Source organism: Cavia porcellus, unplaced genomic scaffold (assembly GCF_034190915.1).
Source record: "Cavia porcellus strain 051 isolate PalLab524CR breed Dunkin Hartley unplaced genomic scaffold, mCavPor4.1 scaffold_9, whole genome shotgun sequence".
NCBI classification, from domain to species: domain Eukaryota; kingdom Metazoa; phylum Chordata; class Mammalia; order Rodentia; family Caviidae; genus Cavia; species Cavia porcellus.
Window position 1 is genome coordinate 12,483,051 of NW_026947492.1, and position 12,331 is coordinate 12,495,381.

The window sequence follows — 12,331 nt, forward strand, 5'->3', positions numbered from 1 at the left end:
ATTCCAAGAAGAGATAAGAAAAGGAAATTTATTTTTCCTCTATACATTAAGAAAATTATTAATGGTTAATGTTAATGTTGAAATTTGGGTACATGTACCTATAGTATAAAAATGCCTTGTCTCCTACTTTGAACAGTTTTTTGTTTTCTTATTCTGTCCAAATGAAAAGCCTGTGGGTTTTATTTTGCAGAAGGTGGAGGAAAGCTACACCCTTCTGTGCCAAAGGCTGGCTGGATCAGCCCTCACAGACAAGCACTCAGGTATGTGAAACTGCGAGCCTCTGACTCTAGAATCATCCTGCTAAAACAGTGCACTGAATAATTTGATTTATTATTCTTTAAAATGAAATTCTTTAAAATGAAAAATGAATTTCTTTAAAAAGAAATTCCATTTCTTCTCTGTCTTTAAAAACTCTGTGTTTCTAAACATCATATATCAAGCAAAAGCTCTTGTCTGCTGACTCTGCTCTTCTTTCTCTCAGAAGAACTGCAGTTGTCAGTTCCCGTGCTGCCCCTCTTTTCTCTTGCTCTTCAAGTTTCCAAAAGCATGAGCATCAGGACACCTGATAAATCGTAAATTCAGTGTGTGGTGTGCTGATGCTGCTGTGACTCCCTAGTGAGGAGGACTGGTCCTCCTCGGTTCCTGCTCTGCTTCAGTACCTGTCCTGACCATGAAGCCAGTGTCTCCCTTGGACTGCGCGTGTCTGTGTTTACTGCCACAGTTCAGGTCATTAACCGGGATACTTTCCAGTGGCACTGTTCTGATTCAGAAACAAGCACCTAACTATGCCTGCAGATTTCATACTTTTTTTTTTTGAATTTTGTAGTTTGTTGGTCTTTTTTTGCATTTTCATTTGTTCTTAACCCAGTTTGCATATATTTTTATTCTTCTCAGATAAAAGTTAGAGCCGAGTGTCCTGGAGGTGACTGCAGGTTGTTGGATTTTGAGCATCGGCCTTGTATCAACCACATCCTGGCTGCAGTGTGGACGCAGAGATAGTGTGCTAGAGGACCTGCCTAAGAACCACCAGGGATTAACCGTGTCCCAAGGTGCCAGAGCGGGACTAGTTCTTCACAGTCTGGCAGTGGCACCGGTCTGTCAGTGAGGGAGTGGCCATCCCTCACTCTCCTCGCCTCACTGCTGGGAAGTCATTTTGATTCAGAACAAAAACCAAATGTATAGAGCTTTGGGTGTAGTATATGAAATTGTACTTAGGCATAAAAAAAGAGAAATCAGATGTATTTATTTGACTCATTCCATATTTGAAAGCACATTTTAACTTTTATTTGCCTTGTTTTATTTTAAGTAGTGAGAGTCTTAGCCTTTTGTATTTAGTACACCCAAGGATCAATTAATTGCTCCTCAAGCAGAGGTCAGGATGGGGTATGAGAAAGTTGGTAGAGAAGTGATACAAAAGAGGAAGCGAGGAGGGAAAGGAGGAGAAACATCTCACCTTCACTGAAGTCTGTGCCATGCCCTCTGCTGCCCAGAACGCTGCTTTTCTGAGGGTGACTTTAATTAAAGGCATGGTGTGCTCTGTAGCCCATAGGTGCGGAGGACTCAAGATAATGCTGCCCAGCTGACCGAGAGTATGTGGGCCCCCCACCCTGAGGCAGGAATTTTCTTGCTGGGATCCACCCTCAATTAACAAGAATCCTCAATATACTAAATAGCAGGCACTTGAAAATGGGTGTATTTTCTTCTATCGTCTTTTCTATTGAGGGATGGGATTTGGGAGGGAAAAAAGGAAATTTTTTATTTTCTTGATTATAAAGTTGTTATTCTTGGTATTATTTCATTTTTATAACTATACATTAGACTTTGGCACTTGTGTAAAACCATCCCTGCAGATTGAGCAGGAAGTAAGAACAAACAAATGGAAGTGCTTCTGTGGCGGTGGGGTTGGTGGGGTTGCTGAGGAAGGGCGGGGTGGGTGGGTAAGGCGTTTGGGAAGGAATCTAAACTGAATCACTACTGAGTTGAACCATGGCTGTCGCTAGCCACGGGTACTGCTGATTATAAGGCCAGTAAAATAATAGTACCTGGAGGTTTGACTCTTAAGTTTTTGCACTGATGGTGCCAAAGGGCTCTTCGAGTCACAAGGAGAGTCAGTGGTGGTGTGGAGAGAGGTGATGGAGGAGGCAGAACTGGTTACACCAGCTCCATGGCACTTCCTCCGACTCCCACTGCAGCTCTGTTCACACTGGGCCAAGGAATGACCTAAGGAAATGCAGACCAGAATATACACTGGATACTGCAGGCGCAGTGTTGGTGACTGCCTGCTCTGGGATGCACAGCAGCATGGGCAGCACCTACAGAGGACAGATGTGTCAGAAGCGTAACTTGAGAACTCCTTTAATTACATCAGCTGTCTGACTTTCTGTGGGCATTGGGTAAATATTATTGAAGTACTTTGCCAACTAAAACAAAGTCATTTGTTAATCTGTAAATTCTGTTAATAAACAAGGAGTTCATCCATTGCTTACATCTTTCGATAGTGCCCACTGAATTCTGTGGGTAGTCGGGATATAATTTTATTCTTCCGACAGTCCCCTCAACCCTACCCCAAAAGGGAAGTTTTTCCCTCACCATAAAGGGTAAGGATTCCCAACTTTTATAAACACCACTACAACTTAACAAGCTCATTTATTTGTGTCCAGATTCCTGTTTCTGTCCTTCAAAATTGACCTGTTTTTAGGTACATCAACTTTTATCTTTGTACCTTATCTATCAATTGGAATTATATTTCTAGTCATGGGCCAAGTATAATTTAATTAGAATGGGATTTAAAATTTTAGAAGCAGAAGCTAATATATAAGTGAAGCTTGGAATTTGGAACTTTCTGTATCTCTTAGGAGAGTCAAGTAGAAACCAAATGGTTATATTGTGCTGCTGGAAATACTGTCGCTCCCAAGGAAAAGGGTTATACCTGTAGCCATCTGACACTAAACTACCAGGAGATAGACAGGAGAAAGATAAATGTAAAAAAGCTTTCCTCTTAACTCCAGACACTATAGGTCACTGCATAATTCCCTACCACTCAAAAAACTTGAAGTTTTGTTTGCTCTTCCAAGTCAGCCATTATCTTGTTCTTTGTGATTATTTTTCATGTTTTTCTCCTTTGCACTATAACAGCTAACTGAAAAATACAAGCTCTAATACTTCCAAATAAATTAGATTTTCAAATGAAGCCCCAAGACAATTCTGGGAAAGAAAGGAAAACAAAGACACCATTTTGAGCATTCCTTTTATCTTATTCTAGCTTTTTTCCTTTCTCCCTCTCAACCTGGCCTTCCATTCTTTCCATTTCATTTTGGCCATTGTAATCATATCCACAAGATTCTCCTGTCTCCGTCACAGGACGATTGAGTTAGATATTTTCCCTGTCTTTGAATGAGACTGGTTCTTATTTCAAAGTGGTTTAAGTTATATGACTAGAAGTTAGAGTCATCTACTCTTGTGCCAAAGAGTACAAGAAGATGAAAAATAGAGCCTTCCCCAAGCCAGAAAGCCAAGTGTGAGCAACGGGAGTGACCCGCAGTGACCCTCAGAGCTCTAGTGGGCTCACCGGCTCCTTTGCTGTTTGGTGCCAAATTACATTTGGAGTGTCTCCTTCCCTTTCAGAGAACAGACTTAGGTAATCAGCAAAGCCCCCAAAGTGCTGTAATTTAAAATTATGATTATCATCTTCACCATATATTTTATATACTTTGAAATCAGCTAACTTGAACTGTTAGAGTTATGTTGGCTTTTAGAACGTAAATTGTAACTATTTATTAATTGCATGGGAGGTATATTATATGAAATTTTTGGATTTTTTCCCCCAAAAAACAACTCCTAATGACTATTACAAAGTAAGTCCCCTTTATTTGTTTCTTACTATGTTTGGGAAGAAGGAACTCCTGTGATAGTAGAGGGGAAGGTCCTTTTCTTTCCTAATATTTAGAAGCAAAAGAAAATAATTATGGCTCTTGCAAGTTGTCATTTACTTATATCTTTTCTGACATCTTAAGTTTGATGCATTGCCTGGGGAGTCCATATTTCACACTGGAAGCTGTCTTCTGTGAAGTTGCTATGTGATGTCATTTAGAACTACTAGAGTGTTGGTCAGTGTTTCCTTTCCTACTTTTCATAGAAGACACCACTGAAAACTAGTGCAGAAAACCTCAAAATATAAAATTATCAGGAACTTACTGCAGCTTCCTATGGGCTAATCCCCTTGCCCCATTTTGTTTTATAAGTCATGCTTTTCTGACATTCTCACCTTTTCAGAATGATCTGCAGAATTATTCTTTCTTCAGGAATTCCTTTGTCTTACTCCCTATGCCTTCACCACTGAAACTGAGGGTTTTGGTAATAAATTAGTAGGGAAAAAGTGTACCTCCTAGAAGGAAGCCTCCCTGCCATTTCCAGGTGCCAACTGCTAAGCAGACGTACTTCAAAACTGGTAACTGTCACGTGCACACTGTTGGTTATTTTTAATAAGCCTCTTCCTACTAGGACATTTTATTTCCTTGTTCACCATACAATCATGTACTCTTTAACAGAAATTGCTTTTAAAAAAAATCTGGAACTATCTTTAAAAAAACTTTATTAATAATCATGTATTTTTACTGATCACATTTTGAAATACCTAAAAGACTTTATTGTTCTAATTATCCAAATATACCTTTGTAAAATAGCTCTTTTATGAATTAGCTAATAAGGCTGTATGTCTCTGGAACAAAATATTGGTCATCTAAAAAACTTTCTGTTTTCTGGGGCCTGGGAAAATAGAAAAATAAGAGTTCAAATATTAAATAAGCTTAAAGGAACCAAGTATGTGACTTTTTATTTGTATGCATTTTTATTGTCTTACACAGATTATTTTAGAAGAGTTAAGGAATTTGTAGCTCAGAAGTAATCTTAATTGCACTGACTCTCAAACATCTTTCCACTTCTTGGAGTATCTTTGCTGTATAATACACGGACCTCCCTCAGTGAGCTAGCAGCCAGGATTCTACTAGAGGCAGGGCAACTTTGTTGCCGTTTTTAAAAAATAGTTTCTTTAAGTTATAAATCACATATCCTACAGTGCAGCCATGCAAAGTGTACACTCTTGGATTTTGGTATATAGCACTAAATTTTAGAAATTTTGGTAAGATGCATATGACATAAAAGTTGCCCTTTCACCAATTTTAAGTTTCTAATTCAATAGAATTAATGAGCCAACTTTTATAGCTTACTTGAAGATAACTGGTTTAATACTGCCCTAAATAAAAAATACATTTTTATTACCATTCGTATTCCCAAAGCTGAACATCCTCAAATATAAACATTTGTGTGCTTTCATGGATGCTGTTTCAACTCAGAAGGCTCACTGACTTTTGCTGTTTTCTAAATTTTGGTTTTGAAATATGAGTTCAATTTGAGAATTTTGGTAATAGCATTTTAGTTTTTAGGCTCATATAATGCTCATATCATTTCCACTTGCTCTTAAATAGCCATCTTTTAACAGAATATAGAAAATAAAACTGTGCTGGCCTGTGGGCAGTAAATTCTACTTTTACTGCTCTTTTAAAGCCAGGTGACCATTTCACTGAAGGTTTAATACAGGCTTCAGAGACAACAGGGTCTATCCTGGTGTTGGAGAATACAGAAAAGTAGCTCTTTTGAGTTTTTGTTGTTATTTTACTGTGATACTGGGGCTTGAACACACAGTCTCCACACTGAGTTACATCCCAAACATCTCCTGAAGTTTAAAATTTTGAGTCACTAAATTGCTAGATTGCCCAGACTGGGTTTATACTTGTTTGTGATCTTCCTGCCTTAGCCTCCCCAAGTGCGAAGATTACAGGCATGTGCCATCATGCCAGGCTAAAATTTGCTTTTTAATTAAATTTGATGTTTGTCATAAAATATTACAGATAAATAGCTAGAAATGTTTCCCATTTTTTCTATCGTGTCAAGGATAATTCTTGTGACATTAAAAATACTCCATCAATTTAAGCAGTGAAGAAATATGTTTGCTTCATGTGTTATTACTAGTAAGACATCATCATTAAGTAAGTACCAGTGAGGACCTTACTATAAAGTGTTTAAGATAGTTGATGCTGTTTTCCCTCATTGCTTAGAGTGTCTTTGGATTTACCTATAACTAACGGTGCTTTTATAAGCATTTTGTTTTAGTGGAGCTTTATCTTTGCGTATCTGGTCACTTGATTGGGTTTATCTGAATACACATTGATCAAAAACACTAATTAGTGTACATCTTGGTAATCATGAGATTTTTGAGAAGTATTGGTACACAGAATTTTAAAAACTCATTTTAAATATTATAAGCAGGAACATGATCTAATGGAGTGATTTTTAAATTTTTATTTTATGAAAAAATAGAACAAAATCTTATAATCAAATAAGTTTTGACGCTATGTATCATCATCTTCAAAGTAGTTACTCAGGGGACAATACATAACAAAGATTCTACAGAGAAAAAAAAGCCAATGAGGTGGCACAAGCCTGCACTCCCAGCACTTAGTTGGCTGAGGCAGGAGGATCACTGTAAGTTTGAGGCCTGCCTGAACTACATAGCAAGACCCTGTTTCAAAAAACAAATAACACAAAGTTTTCTTTTTACCAAACTAAGATAAACTAGTAGTATAAATGAAACCAATTAGCATATATATTGAAATATTTTTAAAACAACAGAATTTGTAGTATGGAAAAGTATTTGAATTTCTCCCTGCTTCCTATTTATATCTTCGATTTTGTTCTTTGTATTTCTCAGATAAGAGAAATCTTGCCATATTTGAGCTTGTCTAATATATTACCCTTAACATTATGTTCTCAAATTGCATCTATTTACCAATGAATGCCTCAACTTTATCTCTTCATGGCAGCTTAGTACGCTATTGTGTATAAATACCACATTTTCCTTGGCCGTTCTTCCTGATGAATATATATGCTGTATCAGAAATTTAGCTATTAAAAGTTATGCGGCTGTGTACATGGGTATGCATGTGTCCATGTATTATGGTGACTTTTAATTGTTTTGGGAAGATACATAGAAGGAAGACAGCTGAGTCAAATGAAGTGTCTAGTTTCAGATTTTGGAGGAATCTCCACATTGGTTTCCATGGTGGTTGTATTAGTTTACATTCTTATCAACAGTGTAGTACAGTTCCTTTTTCCCTACAGCCTCTTAGCATTTGGTAAAAGATTTTTGTTGCTAGCCATTCTTTCTGGGATAAGATAATATTTCAGTACAGTTTTAATTTACATTTCTCTGATGGTCAGCAGTGATGAGCATCTTTTCATGTATTTATTGGCCATTTGTACTTCTGAGGTGTCTATTCATTTCAGTTGTGCTGTGTGTGTGTATGTGTGTGTGTGTGTGTATTTGCACACACATGTGCCTGCCTGGCTTCTCCATTCAGCATCCATTGTGTATTCCTAGTGTTTGTTATGATCTGCTTATTTTTTTAGCCTCAGATTTTCTTGTCAGAGAGTAAATGATTGACTCTGGCTCCCCTTTGCAATAGAGAAACTGAATTCTTGATTAGAGGCATTCAGTAAAGCTTTTGGGAATAGGGCGACTGATTGTGTCAGTTTGCCCAAGACTAAAGGCATTCCTGGGATGCAAGACTTTCCGGGATAAAATCAGCAAAGTCTAGAGGGATGGGGACAGCAGGACATGTGACTTATGAAAGCTATCACCAAGGCAACTGTCTCCCTGTTGCGTTTTTTTTTTTTTTTTTTAGATTGGGTCTTCTATTTTGGGAAGGTCTAATTTCTTTTTCAGTTCTTTATGTATTCTTGATGTTAGTCCTCTGAGGTACAGCTGCTAGAATTTATTCCTACTCCATAGATTGTCAGTCTACTCTGTTTGTGTTTTCGTTTTTGTTTTTTCCTGTGCAGAAGCTGTTAATTTGATATGATACCATTTCTCATGTTATTGGAGTTCTGTTCATAAAGTCCTTGCCTACACCCATGTCTTCAACAGTTGTACCTATTGTATCTTCCAGTGGACTTTCAGTTTCAACACTTAGATCTTTGTAAATTTTGATTTTAGTTTAGTACATAGTGAGATGTGTGTGTCTAGTTTTCTGCATGTGGATATCCAATTTCCTCAGCAGCATTTATTAAATAAAGAGGCTATCTTTCTTCCATGGTATATTTTTTACTCTTTTGTTAAGGACCAAATAGCTGTATAAATGTAGTAATTTTCAATCTTTCTTTGGTCTCAAAACTACTATGCACTTAAAAAATGATGAAAGATTTTTAAGGAGAACCTTACAAACGTGGATTATATCTATCAATATCTACTGTATTAGAAATTAAAATGACAAAAGTTTGAGTAAGTTAAAAAATTAAAATACTAAATCCATTACATGTTAATAGAAAAATCACATTTTCATGAAAAATTACTGTATTTTCCATAATAAAATACTCATTGAGAAGAGTTGTGGAATTTTTGAAGTATCTTTACAATATTTGGCATAAAAAAGAAACAGAATTCACGTAAGTATTACTACATACAATCTGTTATGATTCGAAGTACCCACATTTTTTTGAAAGGGGGAAGTATTTTAATGCCCTTTTCAGATAAGTAAGGATATTCTTCTTTGATACTATGGTGAAACTTGGTTAAGTGGTGGTTTCTTAGGAGAGAGAGGCAATGTGGATTCAGAAACAATAGCAGTGAAGTTTTTCTCTGTTACACTAAGAATCTATCATGGTTACTTTTCTCTCATTGCTGGAACAAAATACCCAACACCCAGAATTAAAGAAGGAAAGGTTTATTTAACTTTCAGCTTTTTGAGGTTTCAGTCCACAAGGCATGAGCCAGAGCAAAAGCGGAGTAGGGCAAGCCTCTTTCCCTCCCTTATATTGTACACAGGCCACCACCACCACCCTCTTCAGGGGTGGATGTGGCATTCACAAAATCTCTCTGCCCTCCTTTTGCACAGGAGGAGTTTATTTACAAGTAAGGATTCTGGCTCCCTGCTGAGTCTCTGTTAAACTAATAAACTTCTCAAGTTGACACAAGGTATCAATCAAAACAGTCCACCCCTTATCAATTTGGCAACCAGACATATTTCTTTAAACCAGCCTTCAGATACAAAGTCATGCTTATTGTTAATATTTTATAACCTGAACATTATAACACAGCTTTAACAATTCTTAAGACCCAATATTAAGTCTATCCATATTATGTTACATTAGAATCATAACATTCTGTCCTTGGCTCCCTAACGACTCATGCACATTCCCTTAAGGAAAAGGCATTTAGGCTATCTGCAAGAGTTGCTAAATTCCTAACAGTTTCAAAACGCATTGCGGAAAAGTTCAAGTCCCAAGTCTTCTCCCAGATGGGAGGCAAACTCTTAGCTGCAAGGCCCTCTACAAAGTTAAACGCTTCCAACATGCAATGGCACAAGATAAACATTCTCATTCCAAAAGGTACAAACAGGAAACAAACTGCTGGAACCAGTGCACATCCAGACTCCAGCAGGGCAGATGTTAAGTCCTGAGTTGCCCGTCCAGCATCTGAAGCCATCTGTGGTAAATTGTGAGCTCCAAAAGGCTTGTGTGACTTTATTCTGACAGTACTTCTGGTGGTTGAAGCTCCCAGAGCTTCTCTCTCAGATCTGCTTTGCTCTTTCTTTGCAGCTTTCCTTAGACAGTTCATGTTCCTGGCTTTTCTAAACTTCTGGTGTCTTCCCTGCACTTTTGGCTTTGCACTCACAGCTACACACCCTGCCCTCCCAGGGCCTCACTGCCTGGCTCCCAGGCCTTCTGAAATCAGGGTGGAAGCCTCAGAACTCATACATTCTGCATACACCTAAAACCAGCACCATGTGGATGATGCTGAGGTCTGCTGCCAGTTAGAGCACTAGCTAGGTTTTTCTCTCAGCTGAGGGGTCAAGTGCCTGGATTGCTGGGCACTCAGAATTCAATTCTGAGGAACAAATTTCTTATGCTACCACCATTGTGGAACATGGTGCTCTGCAACTTATGCCTTAAAGCAAAATTTTTCCCTTTTTCAGGTTGCGGCTGTAACGGTTCAAGACTTGCAGCTTTTTGTGATGCTTTCACACCAAGTTTTTTATTCTCTTGTTCCTTTTCAACAATTGAGATTTCCTCAGCTGTGCTTTGTAGTCCACAGCTTTACTGGAGCTTCCTTTCTGGCCAAATTCACAATATTTTATTTTTTTCAAATCCATTTTATTTAAGGATAAAAAGAAAAACTACAGCAAAGTTTCAAAACACATCAGTGAGGGGATCCCCAAATCATTTATCCAAAGCACAAGAAATCTGCATTCAATTGTCTGAACAATACCAGCACAATATTTCTCTTCAGTGAACTCAGTGAAATAATAGTATAACGATTTTAATTATTTTTTATATTACTATAAATACACATACACTTTTTTTCAGCATGTCACACTAATGAAACAATATGATTTTTACACGTGTCTTATTTCACTAATGAATATGTGCTCAAGGTGCATCCATTTACCTATAAGTGTCCAGTGTATTATTATTTATGAGTAGTACTCCATTGTATAAAAAAAACCACATCTTTTTGTCCATTCTTCAGTTGATGGGCATTTGGGTTGTTTCCAAGATCTGTCTATTATAAACTGTGCTGCTATAAAACTGGGTGCACATAAATCACTGTGGTATAATGTATTTAATTCTTTTGGGGGAGATACCCAGAAGGGGAATTGGGTTGAATGGGACCTCTAATCCTAGTTTTTGAGGAATCTACACTGATTTCCACAGTGGTTGTACCAGTCTACATCTGACCAATGGTCAAAAAGGGTTCCTTTTTCCCTTAGCTCCCTTCCCCAGCATTTGTTACTGGTAGATTTCTTGGTAATAGCCATTCTTTCTGGGGTGAGGCTGAATCTCAGTATTTTTTTAATTTACATCTCTCAAGAATGACCAGTGATGCTGAACATTTTTTCACATATTTATTTGCTGTTCATATTTCCTCATCTGAGAAGTGTGTATTCATCTCAGATGGCCATTTCTAGATTGGGTCTTTAAATGTATGAGGATTGATTTTTTTGAATTCTTTATATGTTCTCAGTAGTAATCCTTTGTCTGAGGAACAGCTGGCAAACATTTTCTTCCATGTCGTCGACTGTCTTTTTACTCCTAGTGGTTTCTCTTGCTTTGCAGAAGTTTTTCAGTAGGGTGAGATCACAGTTGTTGATTCTTTGTGATAATTCCTGTGCACTCTGGGTTTTGTTCATAAAGTCTTTGCCTACATCTGTGCCTTCAAGAGTTTTACCTATTTTGTCTTCCAGCAGATTTCATGTTTCTGTTTTAATATTAAGATCTTTGATTCATTCTGATTTTAGTTTAGTACATGATGAAAGATATGGGTCCAACTTTAATTTTGGCATGCATAGAGCCAGTTTTTCTAGCACCATTTATTAAAGAGGCTATCTTTCTTCCAATACATGTATTTGACACCTTCGTCAAAGGTAAGGTGGCTTAGCATGTCTGCAGTTATTTGTGCATCTTCTAATCAATTGCATTGATTTTTAGGGTTTTTTCCAGCACCATACTTTTTTTTTTATTACAGTAGCTATATAAAATAATTTGAAGTCAGGGATTATGATGCCCTCTGTCTTGTCTTTTTTGCCTAGGATTGCTTTTGCTATCCCAGGTTTCTTCTGGTTCCAGATAAATTTAAGAATTGTTTTCTCTAATTATGTGACATATGCTATCAGAATTTTGATTGAAATTGCATTGAATCTGTATAACAGTTTTGAAAGTATGGCTATTTTGAGTACATTGGTTCTTCCAACCCAAGAGCATGTAATCTCTCCATTTTCTAATATCTTCTTTTCAGAGTACTGTAGTTTTCAATGTAGAGGTCTTTTACATCCATTATTAAATTGATTCCTGGGTATTTCTTTTCTTTTCTTTTTTTGATGCTATTGTAAAAGGTATTGTTTCCCTGATTTCTCTCTCAGTGAGTTAGTTACTCATATACAGGAAGGCTATTGATTTTTGAGTGTTGACTTTACAACTAGCTACTTTATTGAATTTGCTTATTAAATTTAGAAGTCTTGGTGGGGTTTTTGGGGTCTTCTAAAGTAGAGTATCATGTCATCTGCAAATAACAGTAGTTTAACTTCTTTCTTTCCTATCTTTATTCCTTTTATTTCTCTTGTCTAATTGCTCCAGCTAAAGTTTCCAGGACTGTGTCAAATAAAAGTGGAGACAGTGGACATCCTTGTCTTGTTCCTGATTTTAGAGTGAAAGTTTTCAGGTTTTTTTTCCATTTAATATGATACTGGCTGTTGATTTGTCATAGATCGCCTTTATCACA

At 37.2% G+C, this 12,331-nt stretch overlaps 1 protein-coding gene across 6 annotated transcripts in view; it reads left to right on the forward strand.

Moving 5' to 3' along the window:
- The window catches only part of Arhgef12 (Rho guanine nucleotide exchange factor 12), a 155,205-nt gene extending 150,391 nt beyond the window's left edge, over positions 1–4,814 (forward strand). For all 6 annotated transcript variants that reach the window (XM_063255933.1, XM_063255934.1, XM_063255935.1 and 3 more), the window contains 2 exons: positions 191–260; positions 895–4,814. In XM_063255933.1, coding sequence (XP_063112003.1) covers positions 191–260; positions 895–905 — 81 coding nt within the window. In that variant the 3' untranslated portion in view covers positions 906–4,814. The remainder of the gene's footprint in view (positions 1–190; positions 261–894) is intronic.
- Positions 4,815–12,331: the final 7,517 nt, after the last annotated feature.